Source organism: Opisthocomus hoazin, chromosome 4 (genome assembly GCF_030867145.1).
Source record: "Opisthocomus hoazin isolate bOpiHoa1 chromosome 4, bOpiHoa1.hap1, whole genome shotgun sequence".
NCBI lineage: Eukaryota > Metazoa > Chordata > Aves > Opisthocomiformes > Opisthocomidae > Opisthocomus > Opisthocomus hoazin.
The window spans coordinates 24,806,465-24,831,729 of record NC_134417.1 but is presented as its reverse complement, the minus strand read 5'-3'; the positions used below and the strand labels follow the sequence as shown (position 1 = coordinate 24,831,729).

Here is a 25,265-nt window from a genome sequence, read left to right as displayed (position 1 = left end):
GTGACCCACAGAGGTCCCTTCCAACCTCAACCATTCTGTGATTCTGTGAATAGTCTAAAACTTAGATTTGTGGCAAGTTTGTCTATATAACCTTCTTTCCATTCCCCACCCAAATGAGAGCAGCATGCACAGTCTCTTTGTACAATAGACATCAGATAACACCTGCAGAATAAACAAGGCATGTCTCCCCTTGACATAGAAAGATCCAAAAAGAACACTGAGAAGGAACACTTCAGTGGTAATCTAGATAAGACTACATGAAAAGATAACGCTGGATCAAGACTGGTACTATCTCATCTTACTGTCTGGATAAAAAGTAGTTCTGACACCAGAACACTGTGAAATTTCATACTTAACACTTTATGTCAACTCCAGATAAAGCTTGTATTAAGCTGGGCACCTGGCACATCTTACAGACTTTTAAACAAAACTTTATATCAGTACTAAAACAAGAAGCTTCTAACCAGAAATAATTCAGTCTAAGCTTTTCTTCATTTCTTTATAGGCCGAGAAAGATCAAGACAAGTGATTAAGACATTGCTTTGCTTCATTAACAAATATACAAAGTTTTATTTTGTTTATCAGATTGGTTTTCTGTATGTTAACATTATCATATTAATTATAATTCACATTCACAGCAGAAATTTTCTAATAGCATTTTGCAACACTAACTGCTGTATTAGAAATTCTTAAGAGACACTTGTCTTTAGCTACCCAGGTAACTTGAATAATAAAGTGCAAAACCACAATAAAATTTGACAGACGTGCTCCAGCGCATACTCAGTGGAAAAGAAAGTTTGTAAGACCACTAGATATGGATTCACTGCACACAACAGAAGAGTGTGACCTGAAGACATCAAGTTCTCTCATTACCAGACATTGAATACGAGTAATTTGCCATTACTTTTAAGGGTAACAAAAAGAAACCACAGTGAGGTTATGAATAAAACATATTGGCCAGTTGACCTGCAGCTTAGCCCTGTACCTTTTACCCAATGAAATTTTTAGGAAGAACTGATGATCATTTCTTGATAGCCTCTTTGATTTTAACTTCAAGGAATCAATGCACAGGGTATAACACAGCATCTTGTTTGGGACTCAAGTAAATTTTGTTTTTTTACTACACCTGCAGACATAAACATGATATCATTCAGCTAACGATTGTCAACACTAGCTACTGTCCCTCTATCCAAGAAGACAGAAAAATCTCAGAATTTCATTGGAATTAAGTCCAATTCACAAAGCATAACCCAAGCTTACGTGTCTCTCCTTAAGAGCCACTGGTACAGTCCCCCCAGTACCAAGCACTCCTTTCCAGACAAATGAAGTATCAGAAACTCTAGGTGCCTTTCCCTTTCTTCTACCTGACTAATTAGTTTTCATTACGCCCTTTGGTGCTACAACTTAAGTTAACATCATCCGCAAAGAAGACTACTCAACCTTTTTACTTACAGAATTCCAAGATGCAAATTAAATATTACCGTAATTTAGTCAGACTACCTCCTTAGTAGCTGCTAACATTGCTTCTCTTCTACCACTTTCCAAGAAATGACAGTTCAGCATGCAAAGCTTTAAATAACAAAATTTTTAACTATAAATTGTATATGCATCCCTTTGTCATGTTACTAAGCTCAACTTCCTAGTAAACACAGAACACCACTGTCAAAACAGAAAACAGCCTGAGCAGCAAGGTTTAAGGACCACGTTCTGTTTATAGCTTTATGTAACCAAGAAATTCACACCACACACTCCCAAGAACTTATTTTTACATCATACTCTCCTTCACATTTTTGTTTTATTTCACTACAGTCAGTGCTTTCATCAAGGAAACATTTCCAAGCACAGATACACAGCAGAACATCCCATGCTATTTTGGAGGGCTGCAGATATCATTGTCCCCTTTTAGATCATTTAAGCAGATAAGCAAATTCAAAGACCCAGCTGTTGAAATCCGGATAAGGCACTTGCCCCACATGAGCAATACGGCACCTGGCCAGTGTGCAAGAAAAGTCTGGCTGTACCTTTTCTTCGTCATTTATACCTAAACAAGGAAGAGTTCTGTAGCAATTGTGCTCTTTCAGTCTGAAGTGATCCTCCTGCAACAGCTTGTGCAGCTTTATAAACTGCTTCACCTTCTTCCCAAAAATTACTAGTTATGGCCATGTAAACACGGTGAAGACTTTCAGAAGTTTATTCCATAACAATTCTATCTCAAAATAAACTCAAGGTGCACTTCAAAGGGCCATGCAAGATACTAATCAGAACTTGTGAAAGATTACCATGAAATCACAATGATAAGATTTGACTCTGTCCATCAGCTCTTAACCACCTACATAGACAAGTTTTTTCAACTGAGGTCTCACATGATATCAGTCCCTGGAAAAAAAAAAAAAAAAAAAAAAGAGTTGCCTTATGGCATGCATAGTATAGACATCACCAGTGCTACCTGGAAGAGTTCTATCTTCTCTCCTCCTCTCTCTCAAAAGGGTACCAATACAAACCCCAGTTAGCTTAGTATTTTAAATTCACCCTTTGGTGCACAGTCAGCTGCATAGGTTTAGAGTAATTCTCTGCTCAAAACCTCAGCGTAGTCTAGGAGTAAACACCTGTTAATTCACCACCAACAGAAGATTAAGAAAGAAACGGGATTTAGTTTCTATCAAAAACAAAAGCACACCTCACTTCCGGGGTTCTTTATTATTTTGCCAAAGACATTTTAATAGAATTATTCTGGTATTCTGGTCTAGTATTAGATCACAGTCAAAAAAATCTCGGCTTTAAGGAAAACCCCTCATTTTATACTGATTTCAACTGCCAGTAGCTTTAAGCACACAAATAAATTTTTCCATTTAATTAATGTTCTGCAGTTCTAGAAAGATGAGTTATGCATTGTTGTTCACATACAAAAAGACAGTCTAACAGATGTAAACTATTTATTGAATATTTGCCACCAATATTGTTAAATACATAATCTTGCAGTTTTCTGCTTTCAAGTTAAAATGTCAGAAACAGAACACCAAATATTTACAATTCTTAAAAGGAATGTTACATAATGACACATTAAGGCGTAAATTCTTTTGGCTTATAATTCTGAAAAGAATGATAATAGCAAAAAGTGATGCAAAATCTTCATTGTGAGATTATGATTAAGCTACAATGTTTTACAAAAATATGGTGTAAGATGGCAATAATCCCATTCAAAATCCTGCATTAGGCCCCTCAAGAGGGGCTGATAATTTATACAGTCAAAACTTTAAAATTTACATATAAAGGTATCCTATCCACCATTGAAAAGTACAACTCTCAACATTTACAGTTTTCAGGCCACAGTTTTGAAGGTCTGGAGTATCAAGTTGGTTTGATGAATTAGTCGGTTGGCACTTATGAAAACATTTATTGCCCTGTTGAAAGAGAAAGATATTGCTTCAGACATTTTTAGAAACATGTCATTCAATAAATACAGCATTAAGTTTAGGCAACTAAATATACTGGCATCTAGGCTCTGCAAATTGGAAATGTATTGATGTTTTACCCTATCATGATCTACCTGAAGCTTACTGCTGGCAAACAGATAGACTTATTATGTAGCTAATCCTAGAAAGACTATGTTTATTGGCATGAATTTAAGGACTTTGGCTCTCAATTGTCATTGACATACCAGTCATTTAGTTCTGGGGTTTTAGATAACCAAGAGTGGAGCAGATGATCATTAAATGCCTGTTCTTTTCAGAGCTGAACATTTCATCCCCTAGTAATTTCAGAATTTGCAACTCTTTCCTCAAGAAATACCAAGTATGCACCCATATGGAAGTAACATAGTACCTAATTACCTTTTTTTTTCAGAAAGAGGTGTGGGGTCACTGAGTTTCTCAGCTCAGTAATGATGCCTGTTAGCATGACTTTTATTTAATGCTGTTACCCTCTGGTGAGAGCAGGGTATTGTATTCAACATGCACTTCAGATTTAAATTACTTCTGATTCCACCAGGATATGAAATACAAGCCTTACCTGGGACTTCTTGCAATACTGATAATGTCCAACACACTTAAGCTTATGCCCACAATACACAGCATTCACTTCACATTGGTCTAAACAAAGCTGATCTCTCAGTATGGTTGGGGTACACACACAAACACATATAACCCTTTCCCCATTTTTCAGTCAAATAGTTTTCTAGTCAACTGAGACCATTTAGACCGAGCTCATATGAAAACTTATCTATACATCTGTTCAGTAATTATAAAGCTACCAGGGTCTAAATTTCTCCTTTTGGTATCATAACCAAATTTAGGCCCAGTTTCAACAAGAGGTAGAAAAAAACAAAAAGAATGCTTTGATAGGAGCAAGGTATTATTCACAGCTGGTCTCAAGACTTCGCTCTCTTTTAGTAATGCACCATCCCCGGGTGCCCTTAGTCTTTACCAAGCTCAACAAGACCAGGCATGAAAATTAGTTCTCATCTTAAAAACAGTAGCACATAGAACACTCTGGCAATTGTCAAAATCCGAGGGGGGTAAACTCATCCAAAACAGTCACTACAGGGAATTATACAAGAACAGTGACTTCAAAACCCACGGTGAAGACCCAAAAAAAGCCTCAGTTTGAAGACTAAAATGTTCAAATATGAAAAGATTAATCAGCTGAGAAACTCCAAATACCGCAAAGCACTATGAAGATCTATGAAGAAATGCCAATAAAAATGTAAATCAACGAAAACACTGCACAGATGTTTAGTGTTTGCAAGTGATATTTCAAATAGGTAGATCACTTTCCTCAATACAGCAGTCAAATTTTTGGTCCTTGTATATACACTGAAAAACACACACAAGGCCGTGAAATTTAACGTCACATATTCAAATTCAAAGCTAATAACGTACATGGATCTTGTATGGTGGTGCATTTAACAGATATCCCTTTCCTTAAACACATTACAAAAAGAATAAAAGTATTTTAAAGCAGTCATGATGGTCTGTGGATACAGGTGAGGAAAAAAAATTGGCAAGTCCTGAAGAAGGTAGCTTACACCCAAAAGCTTGTCTTCCTTTCCCCCATTCATCAACAAGACCTTTCACTACATAAAATGTTAATATAAAAACATACTTACTTTCCATCTTTAAAATAGGTTTTCAGAGTATCACTGAAACTTTTGGAGTACTTTACAAACTCTTTCTTTTGGTGCTCAAGTGCCTAAGAAACAAAACCACCAGGAACGGAGTCTTAGTTCACATATCATTTGGTACAGTCAGAATTTTGTTGTTCAACTGAAGATTGGCTAACATTACATAGTTATAGAAAATTTGATTTATTTTTTTTTTAGAACACATGCAGAGAAATCACCCTCTTCCTATAAAACTGCTGAAACCTCCCCTACAACAATCCTGAAGTATTATGCCATTGACCATTGAAGCTCTCCTGTTCATCCTTTGATCAAAAGGTTCCTCTTACACTATTAAAAATATTGTATAAAAAAAGTTATTGCACATACCCGCCGGTTCTGGTATTGGTATTTCTTGAAGACATTATTTACTGTGTCAAGAAGTTCCTTTATTGCACTCGCGATGTCCCTATTTGGCAATAAAAAATAATTTGTAATATCCTTAAGCTATCCTATTCAAATGTTGGAATTTAATCCCCTTCTAGTAGTTAAATACTTCTTAAACCAGTCTCTACAAAGTGCCAAACAGGATGTAGGAAGACCAAATGCAAAGAGCTAGACCAGTGACACAGGAATTCAAACTAGGAATCAGCAAGTTCGGTCTAGTAATGCCAGGCTCTCGTTAAAAACCTCTCAATTCCGTCCATTCATTTGTAAGTGAGGATCAGCCTCCTTTCCAACGGGAACAGTGTTGCTATCATCTCCTACAGAATTTGAACGTTCAGATTTAAATAAAAAGTTTGACTCCTCATTCTGCAGAAAAATACGTAACAGAGTACTTACTTGATTGTCTGAAGAAACCTCACTCTGTCATTGATCTCATCAGGAATCTTACTAAGAATCTGTTTAAGTGCTCGTGCCTTTTCATTAAGATCTTGGAATTCTGGTTCTGGTCTTTCAATCATATACTCTAACAAGAAGAACATATTTAAAAATACCATTAGTTTTTCCTCAAGTCCCTAGTGACAGCTAAAAACACTAGTTCATAAAGCGCAGCAGTATTGCCCTGTTACATTTGAAGGCAAACAGCACGAAAACAGCCATGACCAGAAAACTGCAGTGAATACACTCTACACCAATAGAAACATAGTGCAACAATAATGTTTCTTATTGCAACTTGGAAAAAGAGCCCATCTTACTTTGAGACACTGAAGACACTACACTAATCAAAGCAGTATTAAAGTAACTTAAAGCCTACTGTATACTCCCCTTCTCTAACAGTATAACTACCACTTTTAATTTGAAATATAGAAAAGGAAGGTGAATATTATACTCCATATATGCTTTTATTCTGTTAGCATTGCAAGAGGTGAACATGCACCCATATAAACATAGTTCTAAACATTCATTTTCTTTCTTTTATTAGCCAAGTATGTTTTCCAGGGAGATTAAACTTCTCCAAAAGAGGTATTCAGAAAATACAAACATTCTGCTACCATGCTGGAAAAAAAAAAAAAAAAAAAAAAAAAAAAAAAATCTATTGAGAAACAAATAACCTCTTCTGAAAACAGGCATAGAGAATTGCATGTTCCTACTTAACAGGGTATTTAAACATACACTTGCTCAACGTAAGAGATATGACGTTACCTTCTACATCATCAGCTGCCATACGCAGGAGAGACTCTGTGAAGTTCACATCCACACTTTTTTTCTCCAAAATTTTCATAATGATGTCCTGTGTAAGACCTGGATTTTCTTTTTCAGCCTGTATGGCAAAGAAAATCTTTATTCATAAATATGCAACACCTAAACATTACAAGCACAAAGGCAGATTTTCATATAACTTGCTTCATACACTGCAGGAGTTTGCTAGAAACTTTAAAAGTCTAATGGCTTTAAACTAGCAGATTACACTGAAAGGCATTCTTCCATTACAACATCCACTTTTCTTGGATTACATCAGTTGTTTTGTATAAACAACTTTTCTAATAAGCCTTTCCACTCATTTCAATTTGAATAAAACTCTCATTAAATTCTAAATCGCATTACATGTCCATAAACAGTACGTTTTGAGACAAAGATATTGTATCCATTGGGATTTAATTCACTCAAACACAGGTGCTACTCCCCCGTCTTCCACATGACATTTTATAAATGTGCCTTTTATGAATCACATCATATGCTCAAACATAATCTTGGAATTGCTTTTCCAGAAAAAAACCTTTTGACTGATGACATATCTAAGTAAAGCCAAGCTAGACTAACATTGGAGATAATCACACTACCTGTGCTGCTATCAAAAAAAATTATGCTGCATTGAATAAGAATGAAGGTGTGTTTTTATAGCTAGCACTACCATTTCCACCAATATCTAAGTTTTTACATTATTCGCATTCAACTTTACTCCTTACCACCAGTTATAAAAACATTTAATTTGCATGTGCTCTAGCTGAGACTTAAGACTGTCAAGGTACGCTTAAATCTTAGTGTATAAACAAGGACGTATTACTTAGTTGCACAGCTCACATGTTAAGATACATCATGTCTACAATTACTTTTATTTAAAGAATTTCAGAAGATCACCACTTCAATAAAGCAGTATAAAGAAATATCTGTATTTTCATTCTTTAAGAGTATAACAGAGAAGTTAGAAGAATCTTTTTTCCATTTACTGCTGGATGCAAATACAAGCATTGAACTTACCCTCATCCACAAAATAATCCCATTACCATTCACTTTGTAAACCATTTTCAAAGTCTGCTACAGGCCTACTTCTCACGAGCATCTATTCTACAAAATCATATCATATTTAGACTAAGCTTATTACCTTATTACCTTCACTGACTGATTTATCATTTAAGCTTCTGTACTACATGGACAAGACAAGATTCTGTTTGCTTAAAATTGCTCTATATGCTCGTAGCATTCAGGTTTCTACTCAAAATTTACAGACATCTCAAACTTACAGTCTATGCAATTGTGCACTTTATTTTCAGACTATTGGATCAAGGATGCGGTCTTCAAACATGAAGACACAAGGAAACAAGACAGCTGACTTTTTAGCATCATTATATACGGTTTACCTTTTAAACAACCATTCTTCAAATTACTTCTCACCTTAATAAAAGCTGCTCTCAGTGTCTGAGCTGCAGATAGATTTACTCTTTCTAGCTGCAATAAAAGTTTAGAATTATTAACAATTCTAATGTCATCAGAACAAAGCAAGTCAAGTAGTCATGCCTTGCCTTATATAGCATAATGAAAAAGGGAACTGACAGAAGCATTCAAATTACTGGTCTCATTTGAGGCAGTGATACTATAAAGTTTGATCCCAAAGGAAAGACTTCCCCCCAAATTAAAACACACTGAAATCAAACACATCACTGGACATGTTTTGCATTTATCCAGCCTACAGCAGAAATCTGACAGAAGCTTTTGAGAACAGCTTGACCATCTCATACTCACAGAAAAACAAATATCTTATTAAATTATAGCCATTAGCAGCAAAATTAAAATGTATCAAGCTGTTCACAGGTGCACATTCAATTGTACATTACTTCCTGACACAGAATGCAGGACCTAGCAGTTTTGTGAAAATCCTCTGTAAAAGCTAAGAAAAAAGATCACGGCCAAGACAACTAGCAATCTTTGATGAGCATGAAATTGTATTCATGGAAAAAAGGGTAAACCAATGCACAGAAAGAAGATGGTGTTTGACATGAAGCTTTCCCAATCAAGATGAGCAGCCTGGTGATCATACTTCGCAACGTAAAGGGGATTATGACATTGTAAAGCAAAATGTGGCTTACCTCGTTAAAGACAGGGTACATAACAGCATAGAGAGGCATGGAAACCATAGAAGTGGTCTCTGCTTCATTCTTCATCTCTTCCATTGTCATCCTCATTCAAAGACCCACTTCTGAAGGAAAACACTATAGAAGCAAAAAACTCCTCATTCACTGCAACGTTTCTTTTTTCTCCTCGTGGTGCAAGAATACTTGAAGAACTTGAAAAGTATATTGTCCTTAGGTTGTGCAAGGGAAAAGCCAAAAAACACACAAAATTATGAATGCTCATGACTGGTAAGTTATAAAAATGAACAGGCACAGAATAACATTAATATTTTACTGTATAGAAACAAAGAATTACTTATTACATGAGTTGAGTAAATACAGAATGATTACTTCATGTAACTTCAAAACCCTACCTGCAATCTGTTAAGTGAACAGGTATTTTAAAGGGTAAGGTACTACCAAAAGTGTTTTACTTCCAGTTCTTAGGGAATTAATTTTCCTGAAAGAAACAATTTTATTTTATAGGTACTACAAAAGTCTTGCCACCATTCGTAAGCAGCCGCATTAAGATTCCTGACAACTCACATACATAAGAAGCATTACATGCTGTAAACCCAAAACCCAGATACATTATGAAAATTAACGTTAAGACTACCTATAAATACTCCGCATTTTTGCATATGCATCAAGCTGTGATTCTGCTGGAGATCAGTGCCTACTTCCTACCCATTTTAATTCCAAATACTACATCTTTGTTTTTATATAAGCAAAAGTCTTAGGTCATGTTTCCACTCAGGGTGTGTCAACAGCTATGTTAAATCAACGGAAAATTATTGTTCCAGTAACTGAACCTAATTTTTGGAAGTTCTCCACCCAGTCCAACTCATCATATTCAAAATGGAGTGATCATTGCTCAGACTTAAAAATTACATGGAAAAGAAAAAGGGTCACCCTGCAGTTCATAAGAAGCCTTTGTTACAGTCTGCTATATCTTCTGTTCGTAAGATTCTTTTAAAATATTTTTATATAACATAATTGAATTTGAAGACCTAAAGTCCATGTTAGGAATAAAGATACACAGAAAGATATTAAGTTTTAATTTTTAGATTTGCTTGGAGTATTTAATACACTAGAGGAGGGTTTTTTCCCCTCCTAAAAAGCTTCAGACACCAAGCACTTCTACATTTGCGTACTGATTTTATTGATATTTTAGTAAGAAGTGAAAAAAGTGAATTTTTTAAGAAACAGAAGAAGCGACTACAGTAATCAATATCACTTCTCAATAGTATGAACCGGTTAAAAAAAAGGCCAAGATATTTCTTCAAGCTATATTCCTCACAATGCTCTGCACTGGCTCAAAATCTTCAGGCTGTTTAAACAGAAGAACAGATAATTCTTTTTTGCCCAGGGCACGTATATAGCAGTTTAGCTACAAATTATACAAGTGAAATTTGTTATTGATTACAGTAAGCACAGAGAAGAACTTGGATGACTACAAATATCATGCATTCTCATCTAAGCATGTGATTAGGCACACCCAAAAGTGAAAAAAACCTGAAGAACTGATCACACTACAGAAACAGCCAGCCGTTAAAACACCATTTGAAGAAAAATTAAACATGAATATAGTAACAAGCAACAGCTCCTTATACAAGTCTGCTGACATGGACTACTTATTGCAAAATCTCATCTTTGTTTCTCTTACTGTTCCAACCCTTCAACATGACATAAATGTGCAGATTCCTATAGCCATAGAATTACTGAGCCTTTAAAAAGGGGTCTGTAGAGATGAAATACGTCCACATGGATGGAACTGCAAAAATCATGACTCTCACATTTTTATCACCTACCCATAGATATTTTACAGCTGTCAAGAACATGGAAGAATACCAGTGAATATTTATCATTCCTTAAAAAGTTGAGTATCTTTTAAGAACTTGTTTCAGAGTTACATAAATTCATGCAAGGTCTACTCACATGGGGGGGAAGGGAACTTGTCTGAACAAGTTTTCACTCACAACTGCAAGTACTAGCTGTGCTATTTATTATGCGTGCATATTCCCTGCACTAAAGACTCTGGCATGTAAAGGGCAGAGTGGATGGAGAGCTGTTTGTTTTACTGTTGAATTCTGTGTTTCTGGAAGTTCAGTAAAAACATGTACTCATGCAACATGCTACACTAACAAGCACCACTGAAGACAGCATTCACAGATTAATTTACTGCAAGTTTCTATCTAGGGTACTGTATTCTCAACATAGTAAGTTTTTGAAACAGTTAAATCAGGTCGTTGAACATTGCTGAACATTGTTCTAGTCTACCCAAAAGATTTTTGATCATAGGAAGAAGGGCAAAAAAGGACAAAATAACCATTAGATACAATTACTCTGGTTTTATGGGTTAGCAGTAGCCACAAAGAAAAGGAAATACTAACTGAAATGATGGATTTTTATGATGATGAAAACCTATTACACTGTGGACTACAATGAACTCATTTTCTCCTGAAGAGCCATAAAGCTATTGTTACTAATCCACAGTACAGTTAAACCTTCCATATAAAAACAATTACACACCATCTATTACCCCTTTACCAGACACTGACAGTCTGCAAACAAAATACAAAACCTTGGGTTTATATGAACACAAAGGATACAAGCGTTGCGACTGAAGACAAGAGGTAGATTCAAATACACATGCACACAGGAAATCACACAAGAACATCAAATACTTTTCTTGCCAACATATGAAAAGGAATATCCTCAATATATCACACTGGTGGTTTGTTATTCCAGAAACCTTCCCATTTTCCAGAAGATACATCAGGTAGTGTCATGCAAGTATCTGACTACTAACATTGCCAACTATTTGTCTTTGCAGCTAGAGAGCAACTTCTTCACATCTTCCACATGTAACTTAGATGCACCACAGTCTCTGCTACTGTTAAACAGCAGGGATAAAAATCTTCACACACACACACCCCACAAACATTTATTTGTATTACAGAAAATTAATTTCTCATAGCTGCACTAAATGACATACAAATATCTGAAGAAGGTCTCAATCCAGATTATTGACCAAATCTCCCTATTATTTTGACAAATTATTAGAAAGTCCATTAGCCTTCAGAACGGCCTGACTAAAGACAAAGTTTAACACACATTATGAGGCAGCAACTAGGAGCTTTCAGCATTTCTTTTGGTATGTGATCAAAAGCAGCCATCTGCATAGCTGCCAAGCTTTATGCAACACTGTCTTCTGAAAACTTCAGTTCACTACAATATCAAGAGAGTCTTTTATTTGAGATGAGTTTACCCCCGTTTCACCTGCCAATCGTTTTTTTTACATCCTCGAAAAAAAAAAATGGAGTAAGATTCCATGAGAAGCTATCTATTAGAACAGCACAATGAAGGCACATGGTTTGGAAAATCCCAGCAAATTGCTAAGAGATGCAAAAAAGGTGTTAGCTGACAAACTTGTTAATTGGTCTGGGGGGAAGACAGGGAAAGGATAGTAGGATATGCTGTCTAGCATAGACAGACTGCCAAATATTCATCTACAGGCAAGCCTGATCTTTTTTGTTACACTGATCCCACAGATTCAAATCTGCATACGTGCATTTAGAAGTCATGCTTCATGCTACATCCTCAGGAGAAATCAACCATCAGCAAGAATGCACAGAATGGTACAGGGAATTTAAAGAGAATCTAAGTGTGAACACTATGCTAAGATTCCAGCTAATACAATCCTGCTGCATCAAGCTGTATTCCAAGAGATGTACTAACATGGAGTATATATATTCACTGTCAGTATAAATTTTACATTCTAACCTGTAAGTTCCAGCACTAAAGTATTATCCCAGCTATTCAGCAAGCACTGAGAAAACTGGTATATTTTAGATGAGGAATAAAATTTGGAAGGATTCTTTGATAGACCTGTTCCCCCATACCCATCCAATGATCTCTGAAATCATTCAACTGAACTTTATCACAAAAAAAAATGCATTAAGATAAACTTCCAAAAAGGGTAAATAGCAAAAAAACACACTTCCCAAAATGTACAACTGCTGTTATCAGTATCTAAGGTGACCATCTGCTTTCTCTAATTGCGCCGTTTACTGACAGACTTTTGGTCATGCACTACTACCAAGCAGCAGACTGCAGAGCTACTTAGTAAGAACGTAATGACCACAGAGAGCAGTAACCTTCCCCAAACCCACATCTGCTCATTGGCCAGCATGAAAACAAGCAAGGTACCCATGAAAGAAAGGTGTTTGTTTAAAGCTATCTTTTGAAACAGCGTTTAAAGAGAAGAGTGCTCAAGATTACACCTTTTAAAGAGTTTTACACCAACAGAAGCATTAGGTATCAATCAGCAGGGTTTCAATCTTCAGTTATGTCACCAGATCTACTTATGCACTCCCGTTGTCTCTATTCCCTTCTCCAGACTCCATCTACCTTAGATCTGGAAAACTTTAAGCACTTAGACATTAATATTCTTTTTTTAGAAGAGTACTGAAGAGGAACAAGGTCTAAGGCAGTGATCTACCAGAATGGTTATTTCAATGGTTGGCTTCTAGCAAAAGTTACAGCTCTATTCCTGCTAGAAAAGGCTATCCTTACTGCCAAGCAGTTCTGCTGCACTTTTTGCAGTGAGGATTCAAAAGGAGGCTTTACCTTTAAGCTGATCCGAGACCCCTGAGTTACCAGAAAAAACTCATTTAAATTCAGGAAGAATGAGTGGGGGAAGGGAAACAGCAGCATGAATTCTAGGCTGAATTCAGAGGCAAAGAGCTTGGCTCCTATTGGCAAAGCCAATGTGCACGGGAGGAGGGAGTTTAGGTAATTTACTAATTACAGTTACAAATTTTACAGAAGCAAAAAGAATTGCAGAGTATGTTCTACATGCATACCCCACACATAGCTTGGCAACTAAGTTTCCCTCATTAATGGTCACTTAAATCAAAAACCTACACTCCTTTTTCCTTGTCAGACAGTAACTTAACCTGCCAGCACTGTATTTCAATTATAGATTGCAATTATTTCCCCCTGTATAACTTAGACTATATGGTACAAAGCTTAAAGGCTTTGTGCTTCTGATACGGAACTACCTTCTTTTTAAAACCGACATGGCTTTGTGACAGTGTGGTTGAATTCACTGAAACTGGCATACGGATCCACTGTTACAATAACAATCTCTGTATTTTCAAAACAGTAAAGATAACAAGAAACTTAAAAAGGTACTCTACTGCACTGATTCCACATTCTACTAACTCTTACACCTAGCATTTTCACTGAAGATTTAATAAAAGGAATGTCACCAGAGAATAGCATTGAACGTTTAAAAGTATCTTTAAGCACCTCTCACCAGAATAGGGAAATGTGGTTTTCAAACATCTCCATGCAGATACAATAGCCACTTACAGTTGAGTTCACTCTGACAAAGTATAACTGCTTATGCATTTGATTATTGTACGAGCAATTTGTATGACTAATTCAAAAATCACACAAACTCCCAATAAACCAAAGATGTCTATTTTTAGAATCTTATCAATTTAAAAAAAAAACAAAACAAGGCTACACTGAAGCCAGGCTCACAGTTAGTCCATATTCTGTTGCGAGGCTGAACTTCAAAATGGAAGTGATTTAGTCTCTCCTAATACACCCAGCTTTTTTCTCTGCCTACCACATGGGCAGCTACACCCTCCTGCACTGTGTTCACTAGTTGACAACGTTAAAATTATTATACAGTATAACTGAAATGGGCCATGGTTCTTAGCATACAGAATCACAACAACACATCCCCATTTCTCTTCTTTCCTCTTTGGGAACCTGAAAGTACAGCTATTACTCTATCAGGCAAGCCAGTTTAAACGCACAAATACGTTCCAACAAGCAAACAAATACCGGAGGACAATTAGTGCCTCTGATAACAGAACAGCACAGACCTGGCCGAAGGTTCCAGCCTGCGCCCCGGTACGTGTAAGCGACAGGAACGGAGCCGACCAAACTCACCAGCACAGGAAGCAGCTTACTGGGACACCCGGGCCCCCGCGGGGCGGTCCCGGGGCCGCCAGCTTGGCGAGGGAGGGGAGGAAGAGACACCTTCTTCTCCCACCTCCCTGAGGAGGCACCGGCTGCGCCGCCGGCCCCCACCGCGGCCACCTGACAGCGCTCGGCTCCGGCTAAAAATAATAACACATCCGGCCCCGGGCGGCCTCCTCCCGCCGGAAAAGGACGGGGAGAAGGACGAGCCCAAGCCCCACCGCCCCTGAGAGGAAACGGGGCCGCCCACCCGGCAGGCCCGGAGCCTCTCCGCGGCGGGGAGGGGAAGGGACGGCCTCCGCCTTCCCGGCACGGCCAGGCCCGAGGCCGCGCTCACCTGAGGTGGGAGCGGCCCTGTCCCCCCCCCGCGCCTCCTCTCAGCCAGGCCCCAAAGCTGGAAACAGCTTTACGCTTCTAACGCGGCGCAGCCCTGCAGGGCGAGCCAGGCCCTGCGCACACTAACGGATCTCCCCCCCGCCCTCCAGACGCGCCCGCTCCTCCGCGGGCACAGGCCGAGAAGGGAAGCAGGGCAGCTGCGAGGCACGGCACGGCACCTCACCTCCCCCCGACCCACGGAGCCCTCGCAGCTCTCGAGTGGGCTTCGCCACCGCGCCGGAAGCGCCTGCGAGGAGGAAGCGTCCACCGCGGTTACCACACGCCAGGCGGTGCCCGGAACAAACCGGTAGCCGCGGGTGCCCCTGGGGCCTGTAGTCCGCCACGACGGGCCCCACAATGCAACGCGGCGGCAGGGGCGGAGACTGGCGGCGGAGGGGGGAAGGAGGCGGGGAGAAAGAGGCGGGAGCGCCCAATCGGAGCGCGGGGCCGGCGGGGGAGGGCGGAGCCTCGGCGGGGCGGGGCGGGGGTGAGACTATCCCGGCGTTGGCGGCGGTGGGGGGGAGCAGAGCCGCGGCGGAGCGCGGAGCGGTGGGTAGGTGAGTGCGCTCAAGCGGCTCCGGTTCGTCTCTTAAGTTGAGCGAAGCTCTTTTCTCCGCTCCGTTTCGGTACGCGCGTCCTGGTTAGCGGCTGTGCGGGGGGGGGGGCCACCGGTGGGAGTGGCGGCACGCCCTGGGTTCGCGCCGCGCCCTGGGTTCGCGCCGCGCCCTGGGCTCGCGCCGCGCGGGGAGGCGCCGCCGCGTTCCGTTAGCGCCTGAGGGGAGGGAGGGAACGAGGCTGCTCCCGCCTGAGGGGAGGCGGTGGTGGGGAGAGGAGAGTAGGCGGCCGGGAGCCGAGCCGCTTCCCCGGCGGTAGGAGAACTTGAGAGGGGTTGAAGCCAAACGCGGAGCTCCTTCGGGTGTTCCGTCTCCCTCCGTCTCTCCGCCGGCGGCTGCTGCCGGCCGGCAGCGGAGGGGAGCGAAGCGCCGGCTCCCGCCGACGAGGAGCTGAGGCGGCCGCGCTTCGCGCCGAGCGCTTCGTTTCCGAGTTGTGCCGTGGGCAGTGTCTCGCAGCGGTAGTTCCCGACAGCCCGTCGGTGCCGGAGGAGGTGAGGAGGGGGTGCGGGTCCCGGTGGGGCTTTGCTGGCCGCCGCCCGCCCGGGGCTGAGCTCCTGGAACCCGTTTTTGAGGGGCTTTTCTCGCGTGGGGCACGCTCGCTCTGTCAGTTTGCTCTGCCGTAGGTGTGCATGGAGTATTTTGTCTTTTGACTACTAAGAAACTTAAGTAAATTTGTGTATTATTTGTAACTGTGTTACTGAAATGCTTTAAGATTGAAAGTTTTAAATTATATTTAAAATTAACGCTGTTGGTGAAGTGCTGCTCAGTTGTGGATTTGTACCTGCCTTTCTGATGCACCACTATGAGAATTTGTCTCTTGTTTCTGTTTTGTAAACGCTGATTAGTGTTACCTAATGCTAACAAGACACATGAACTCCGGTGCGAACGGGTGGAGGAATAGGTGAATTGTTAAACTTGTCAAGTGTTGGCTGTAACTTCTTGCAGCACTGAGATGGCGAAGCGGGAAGACTGTGGTGTCTGGCTGTGGGGACACACAGATCGTGGGCACGTGTGTAGCCGTGTGCGTTACCAGTCCTTATCACCTTCGAGTACATGAGCAAGAACACTGGGGGGGGGGGGAAAGCACCTGGATTGTATTTCTGTACAGAATTTCCGGCTCCCTGAACCAACTTGTTATGTTTTAATCAGATCTATGTATGATCAAATATTCCATGCAACTTGATATTAAAGGACTCCTGAAAACTTGCAGAGTGCGTGTGAGTTGTGTATTATTAATCACCTGCTACCTCCAATTCCTCAGCTCTTGTCTCATTGTTTTTGATGTGGTCAGTACTTTAGTCTGATGGAATGCGGTGCTCTGCTGCTTAGGTGAGAGATGTTTACCGAAGTGTTATAGCGTAGATTCAGCCAAATGCATGTCTGGTGTTTTATCCTTTCAGTGAAATTAGCGTGTTCTAAAGTAAAGCTAGAAAGCTGCAGTCCTGCTGGTGCGAAGGCTTCAGATGGAGTATGCTGTCCCCCTCTGTCAATTTTGTGATGCTTTTCCAGATTCTTTTTCTTTTTTTTTTTTTTTTTTTGTTTTTAAGCAGAGAGGTCTTGAACCAGATTCATAGTTATCTATTTTTATGTCCATTGTATTTTTCAGAATTATTGTGGCTTGGTTGAGTGTGATGAGGAATAAGTGTCAAGGAGGTGAGGGGGGAGGAATGGTTGTTGCTTTTTCTTTAAGGTGTGGCTTATCTACAGAATTATGTAGGGCAACTTAAGAGGTAATACAAGGTGAAGGCTTGTTAAGTTTGCTGTTAAATGCAGCCATTAGTTCCAAAACTTATGTTCACAAGATTCTCCGTCTTGTGTGCTCACATTCTCAAGTTTGAGATCAAGTTTGGGCTTTTAAATTTGCTTTGACTTTGTCTCCTCATCTGCTATTTTCAGTGAATGATTTGTTCACATGTATGTGACAGTACTTGTGAAGTTGTCACTCATCTACTTACTTATTCATTGTTGAAATTACACAATATCCCGTGTTTCTGTTGGCCTAACAAATGCCTTAGCTAAGGCGCTGCTGGCTCAAGCTGATTCTAAAAGTGGCCTGGAATTAATGCGCCTGTGGGCTGCAAAGTGGCTGCTGTGATGTGTTTCTGTCCTCGTTCTTAAGACTTGAGTCTCTTGCTACCTTTCATCTCTTTCTCTCATATAGAAGAATGTGTACGTGTTCATATGTAGTCTGGCAGAGTTCTAGGAGCACTTGTCTGTGAACACTGCGTTGTTGTGATAACTTTTGAAATTTATTCTGTAGATGTAAACATCATGCTTATGTGTAGTAGTTCAACTTCTTATGTGTCACAAAATGTAGCAGTGGAGAGGAGTTAGTACTGGTAGGATTCTTCACATCAAGATCTAGCTACTCTTAGCTTTTTAAAGTCCTTTTCAACTAATGTATTGTTGCAAATGAGTGGTTAGATTGCTTAAATGATCACTCAGAGGTCTTACAAGGAAAGATTTTACTGAAAATTTAGAAAATGTGATATTACAGAGTTCGTTGGCAAGGTTCACTCTTGCTTCTTAAATGAATGGAATACAAAATCAAAGGGGGTTTTGAGTAGAAAATGATTTATACAGAGTGGAAAAAAGGTGTAAGGGTGAAAGGAGACCCTCCTCTTGAGTCACCAGGTTTGGACTGGACCCCCTTGCTTTCTAAACTCCTGCTCGGAGAGGAGCCTAGGTGCAGCTGGATCCAGAATCGGCCTTAGATCACAACGGTTTATGACTAAGGAATATGCTTAGCGGCAATTCAGGGTGTGTTCACAGTTTAAAGAGAATCACAGGAATTTAGCAGCTATTAATCACTGTTTAACTTAGCATTTACTGAGTGATTAAGAAGAATTTGCTATTACAATCAAAGAAATAGAATACTGTGTTTTGAATCGATTCACACACTCATGCAGTCATAAAAATTCCCCTGGAGTTCAGTGAAATACTTGCTTCAGCTCAAATGATTTCTCAAAGGTTGAAGGTTGAATCTCAAGGAGATCAGCTCAGGTAGTTCGTGAGTTACTCTGAGGTGTGTCCCGCTCAGAGGGAGTTACTGGGTGCAGCCTGCTGCAAACCAGAACAGCTCAGAGGGCCTTCCTTGGTACCCCTGTTTGTAGGGTCTCAAGGTAATTGACTTTAGGCAGCAGTAATTTTCCATGCCGGTCACAATCCACATGGTGCAGACAGCAACTATACAATTTCAGTACTACCCAGAATGTACAGTCTGATGTTTCCCAGGCAGATGCGACTCCAGGCATCAGGAGATTCAGGTGCAATCAGGGAATGCCTGATCGGCCCAGCTTGCTGCTCTCATACAAAAACAAGAAAGGTGCGAAGTTGTCCCGATTCACCGTGTGGCAGCTAGCTATTCTTGCAGTGCAAGGAAGAATACAACATTGGCTGGTTTTGGGATGACCAGGTGTGAGGGGGGGCTGCACCACCACATGTATCTGATTTTTTTTTTTTTTTTCCCCTCAAAATTTCAAATTTAGTATTTGGTTGCTCATCATCCGTGAAGACGTATTTTTGGAGCGGCTGAATACCTTTTAAAATTTCTGACAGTCCGTGTTCTGTGTAGGCAAGACGTTATTCTGCCTTTGTAAAACACAGCCCGAATATGAATTAATGTAGGGTACATCTATCCTCTACTCAGTCTTTAGGCTGTCCTCACCTGAATTATGCTATGTGTTCAAAGTAATGTTAAAAATAGGTGTGTAAACATGACTTTGAAAATTAATGCCTGATTTTTCCTTATTTTGTGTACGCTTGCATATCCCTGATACAGGCAGTATCTCTGGTTACATGGCAGTGTAATGTCTATGTAGTCAGCTGTGATTAGTGATAACTTTGTATTTTTCCTCAAATACGTGAAATACCAGAGTAGCTAAATTTGGAAATATCTTTAAAATTTTGGGGTTTAATTAGTGTCTTTTGAGCACTGCTAATCTTGCGAACCAGATGATAAAAGGTTAGTGGAACTTGGGGTGGCAATAGTGACATGCATTCCTGCATGAGGAAGGGCAATACTTCCTGTATCTTCAATGATTGACTTGACGTAAGAACATGTTTTCTTTAAATTTCATTGTAAAATTGTGCTGAAGATAATGAAGCTTTCTGCTTCAAGACAAATAACAACAAAAAAATCACACAAATAATAAGGGTAAACTTTTGGACTTACTTTCCTTCCTTATTTGGTGTTTAAATCAGTATAAAATGACAGGGTGTAAATAAATTGCATCAATCACATTGGGAATATGTATTTTTTATAGTCTAAATAGCTTAGTACAGTCATTGGAAAAGGGTTTTGTGTTGGAGAAGGTCTGCAACAACATAGTACTGTGAGAATTCAAGCAGGATGAATGCCTGTATGAAATATCTTCAACTTCCTGACTTCTCTGAAAGAATGTCATCTCTTTCATTTTCCCTCCCCAAAATTGTATTTCTAAAAAGGTGCTTACATACTGTACTAAACATGAATGTAGATATGATAATTAGTGCCTTTTGCTAATAAGTAAAGCCATATCACATTGCATTATTTTAAAACTAAAAGCTTCAATTTTTTTTGCTATTAGCCTCGTACACATGCATGTGTTCTGCTTCTAGTTTATCCCTCAGCCCAGCCAAGATGAGCGGTACGTGTCAGAAGTTGGCTGGTGACTCTGCATTTACAAGCAGCGAACCCTCCTTGTAGTGGGCTTACTGCCTGCTTCACCCAGCTGTGCAACAGTAGCGTTCTTTTCTGCCTGTTAGTGTTTTGAGTAGTTCTGCATAGCATCTCGTTTGGTGGCCTTAATAAAGTGTGTATGATAAAGAATTGCTCTTATGTGGTATGATTACAATATCAACTGTAAGGTCATGTTCTGCTTTGTTTAGTATACTTCAAAGCTAATGGTTATGGAAACTGCAGACTGTGGCTAATGTGATAAAAGCTGTGTGGGTTATCTGCATCCTTTTTTGTCTTTTAGAGTCATTGCAAAGCAGCTGTAGCTATGAGATGGGAAAAGGGAAAATTTCTTATTGATACAAGCTAATGAGTTAAATATGTGTCTGGCTTTTGGGTTAATAAGATTTGACCTGTGTTGTAAAGGATTTTTGGTTTAGTTGAGTGTTTAAATATGATAATTCTGGAGAACTATTTTTTCAGACCTTGAGACTATTCTTTTAGGAAGAATCAGTAATGACAAGTAATATTCTGTCTAGAAGAAGAAAGTTAAACAATGTGGTTGTATTCAGTTTTAACCAAATAGCTAGCCTATTAATCAGGAGATACCTTTCCACCTATGTACTTCAGCCCTGCAGTCTTTCACCATTACATCTAAACAAATAATTTCTAAATAGTGTAAACTATTTCTAATCTGCTGTGTGTGTCTGACAATTCTAAACCCATGAATTGATGGGACTAATGGACAATTGGCTGTTTCTAGAAAGATCAATTCTGTCAGAATTGAAATTGAAACTGTACCATGTGTGCAGTAGGATTTCTTAAATATACAAAACCAAGCATTTGCCGGCTGTGAATGATCTCTCCAAACCTCGGAAGAACTTCAGTTCCTGTACTCTTTTGTTTTCATCTATTTTTGTCATCCATGTTTCTGTATGCACAGTGGGTTTGGGGGACTTCCTCATCTGAGAAGAGAGAACTATCATTTCCTTTCTAACTTTTTTGAGGAACATATTTAAGGCTTTATTTTGCTTTTGGAATTCTGACTGAATTCTGAGAATTTTGCTCAGATGCTGCAGGAAAGCAAACGCCTTAATGACCTCTGCAGTGAGATAATATGCCCAAACACTTGCTCACTAGTTGCACTTTGCATCTGGCACTTTTTGAGCAGCGATGCCATTCTAGCCCTTGATTTTCCATGTAGACGTTTGGAGTAGGTTGGAGAACTTGGCATCTACTTTTCAACATGATTTTTTTAACTGACTGTGGCATGTCAAGGTAATGTTAGGAGCATGGGTGCTTTGCTAAAGACAGCCTGTCTGAACTCCTCATGATCACTTAGCCACAGGAGGTTGCCTCCTTCCTTGACAGTGTAGCGAAGCATCATTTTTCAGGAGCTTTTGATGTCTGAGGTAATATTTGCTGCCCCAGTTTTCCCCATACATCTCAGTTATGTAAGTTGTAGTTAGACAGAAAACAGGTTTAAAGATTTAAGACATCTTTTTTAATTGGTGCACTGAAACTGCCTTTTTCAAATGCTTTTCTATCCACATTTAAATTAAAGCCATTCTTGGAGCATTTAATGATTGTGTACTTCACATAGCAACTTGAGTTCACTGAAGCAACTGATGTTTTCTTTCTCGGATATCTTTTTTCAAAAAAAGCATTTGCTCTAGTTTCTAACCTATTTAAAGATATTAATCAAAACCTAAGACAACACAAACAGCTTACTGTAATATCAGGTCTTCGACTTGCGATGCTGTTGATGTAAAGGAAAGAGGTCCCTACCCAAACTGCTGTAAGTACATGTAAAGCCTGTAGGTGAACGATAACGTTTTAATCTGTAAAGAGAGATACGAGAAGTGGGAGGAAGAAGAGAGGTGAGCCAAGTTATTTTTATTGTAAATATGTCAGTTTATTGACTTCTTAATTTCGGATTTATTCAAAAAAGCAGGAGGAGGAAACAGTAGTGTCTGCCAAAAACAAAGTAATTAGTGGGAGTTGAAAGATGTCTAATGATTCTTACAAGTACTAAAGAGGAATAAACTAGTTTCTTATTAAACTGATACGGACTTTTAAAACACTGTAGTAATTCTGTTTTGTTTTTAAAAGCATGTGCACTTACATATGGTGAATAAAAACCTTTTTAGTGAAGTAACATTGTTTATTCACAGTAATGTTACAGGCAGCAGGTCTTTTTGTAATTAAAAAAGAAAAAGTAAAAAACCAAAGCTGACTCCACACTTTTAAAATAGTGGCTTAGATAATATTTGACAAAACTCATGTTTGAGTTGAAGGTGACAGAAGAGACTTCTAGTTTAATGCTTAATGTGCCTGCTACACCTCCATGGTCTAGCATGAAAAATAAGATCTTGTTTCATGACTGCATGTGCTATGTCCCGTATTCTTTTGTTCTTTGTCCTATGACTCTGGCTGCAATTGGTCCAGTCACAGAATTCGTGAACACATCTGTTCTCCCAGTTTTCTCTATCCAAAGAAGCTGTTAGTGGAGGTCTGCAAATTGAGGAGCTGGGAAGAGGACAGCAATGTCTGAGAATCTCTGAAGAGAAGGAAGGCGAGGTGTTGAACAGCCATTGAGCGCTTACAATGTAAAAGTAGGAGATGCAGAGCTGAGCCCTTTCAACACTATTTTGGTCTTTGGTTATGATCTTGTTTTCATCTTGCAGTAGTGTTGACATAAGTATTATAGGATAGGGATTATGTGTTGTACGTAACTGATAGTAGTGAAAGTCTGGAAGGGATGTTTTGCCTTTGCCTTCAGTTGTTCCTCTGTACCAGAATTGGGCCTTCCCTCTTCATCTACTTACCTGTCTTATCAGTCTCCCTCGGTGCCCAGACCTAACCGTGGAGATCTCCCTCCACAGGCTCTAGCGTTTCCTCTGTTATGCCCGTGGCGCTCTGTGCTCTGGCGGTGTGTGCACGTGAACCTTTGCTTCCTTTCATCTCCAAGGGGCGTTGCCCACCGTACTTCTGTCATCAGAAAATGCCATTGCAAGGAAGCAGAACTGTGAGGAGTACTACCTGTGGCTTTCTTTTTAGGGTAAGACGGAGCAGTTTTATTACTACCAGTTCAAACAGAAAATAACAGTGGTCTGTGAAATACCACATTCCCATGTGAGCTTGTTCAGACATGGGGTTTTTCAGAAAGATTTTTCTTTTTAAGCCAGAGACAAGAGAAATGGCTGATGAACAACTTCTTCCCATGTTTCCCCCTGCCCCTTGTCTGACAAACCCAGCTTGTAACAAGCATCTCAAAATACCTACTGGGAATTCAGCAAGACAGGAGTAACATCCTTAATGGAAGGGTGATGCCTGATAGGATTGAGCAGACTGAAACAATGTTTGTGGTGCTTTGTAGCTGTGAGTGTTTTCGTTCTTTTTCCTGGGAACTGGTTCTGAAGTCTCGTGTGCCATGCATGCCTGAACACAGCTCCTCAGTTCACTGTCACCTGTGCGGGCACTGCATGCTACAGCCATGCTTGTTCTCAGTTTCTTCTCCAGCATCTCTGAGGCATAGAAAATGTCATGGTAGCACAAAAACTCTTTTGGATTTTGGAGTCTCCAGTTGCACAGAAGCTGCGCAGTGTCATCTGTAGCTGGCAGTTTCCATCTCCTCTCCCTACTGTGCCTGTGTTGAAATACTAAAGAAAGCAGGATATTAGAACTACAAGGAGAAACCAAGAAAAACAAATATCAGAAAAACAAGCAATCAGAAATGTCTAATTATGGGGAATATGGAGCAGCAGGGCATGTAGAGAAGATATCCATGAAAGTCAATAAGAAACAAATTGACTGTAAGTAGATTTATTTTGAGGGGATGATATGCATGAAGCGAAAAAATGCCATTGGTAATTTTTCATATAAAAATGTGAGGGAGGAAAATGTGCATACAATATCAAAACACAGTACGCTTGTGAATTTGACATAACTGATACCAGCTCTTCAAATATGAAGTGACAGCAAAATACCCTTTAGCTTCAAAAGGACAAACTTCCACTCAGTCACAACAAAAATAAATTGTTGAAGTGATGGAAGCATATTGCTCAAGAACGTTAGCCTATCTTGTATTTGAAAGGAGAGGAAAGCAACATAAATTCAAATCTGTGTGTAAGAATTGTTACAAGGAGCTAGGTCTGATAGGGTATCATCTTTACCTGTAGTGAAAGCCCTATGGAGGCAGATATATAATATGTGTTCCCACTGTTTATCATTTCAGGATTGGTAGAGACTAATTGAATTGCTGTTCACCATCCTTTCCTAATCCTTATCTGTGTAACTTTGAGCTATTACATAATTCCTTAAGAATTGTAGGGTTTTAGAAGAATCCCCAGAAATATTGCTGAAGCACCAAGAGAGCAAGGACAAAATGAAAGGCTCTAGGATTGTAGTGGGAGCTCAGAGAAGGTAACGCCAATGGGTAGGGTAGTTTTAAAGGAAGAAGAAAAAAGTTTACTGTTTTTTTTTTTTAGATCCTTTGGTAGGGAACAAGTTGTTTAATCTATACTTAACCTGCGTTTCTCCAGTGTAAAATGAAAACAGACTCTTTGTACTCATAAAATAAAATCCAGTAATGAGTGTGAGGCATCTGGGTATTAGTTTGTTAAAAGGTAGAGGTCTATTTGGATATGATTAATATTTTTAACAACCTGAATGTATTGTATGTAAGCAAC

At 39.6% G+C, this 25,265-nt stretch overlaps 2 protein-coding genes across 5 annotated transcripts in view; one reads left to right on the top strand and one right to left on the bottom strand.

Annotated features, from left to right (window-relative positions):
- Positions 1–558: 558 nt before the first annotated feature.
- Positions 559–15,616, bottom strand: PDCD10 (programmed cell death 10). 2 transcript variants are annotated; one of them, XM_075418374.1, is made up of 8 exons: positions 15,488–15,616; positions 8,905–9,119; positions 8,213–8,266; positions 6,743–6,860; positions 5,939–6,065; positions 5,486–5,564; positions 5,105–5,187; positions 559–3,401 (listed from the first exon to the last, which is right to left on the bottom strand). In XM_075418374.1, exons 2-8 carry the CDS (start codon positions 8,998–9,000, stop codon positions 3,320–3,322), a joined length of 639 nt encoding a protein of 212 aa, XP_075274489.1. In that variant the 5' UTR covers positions 9,001–9,119; positions 15,488–15,616; the 3' UTR covers positions 559–3,319. The 2 variants fall into 2 exon arrangements, with proteins under 2 accessions (XP_075274489.1, XP_075274490.1); XM_075418375.1 differs by lacking the exon at positions 15,488–15,616 and adding an exon at positions 14,832–15,387.
- Positions 15,617–15,795: 179 nt separating this feature from the next.
- LOC104334393 (neuroserpin) overlaps positions 15,796–25,265 on the top strand; it is a 53,248-nt gene continuing 43,778 nt past the window's right edge. Inside the window, exon 1 of one of the 3 annotated variants that reach the window (XM_075418371.1) lies at positions 15,796–15,860. The gene's annotated coding sequence lies outside the window, so the exon portion shown is untranslated. Of the gene's footprint in view, positions 15,930–16,133; positions 16,409–25,265 lie in introns of those variants that run through there. The other 2 variants (XM_075418373.1, XM_075418372.1) reach the window with 2 other exon arrangements.

Coding starts and splice junctions, on each gene's coding strand:
- PDCD10 (XM_075418374.1), bottom strand. CDS start 9,000: ATGAGGATGACAATGGAAGAGATGAAGAATGAAGCAGAGACCACTTCT. Junction 6,861..8,212: donor TGAGAGCAGCTTTTATTAAG/GTGAGAAGTAAT, acceptor TTTGCCATACAG/GCTGAAAAAGAAAATCCAGG. Junction 5,565..5,938: donor AGGTTTCTTCAGACAATCAA/GTAAGTACTCTG, acceptor ATTGCCAAATAG/GGACATCGCGAGTGCAATAA.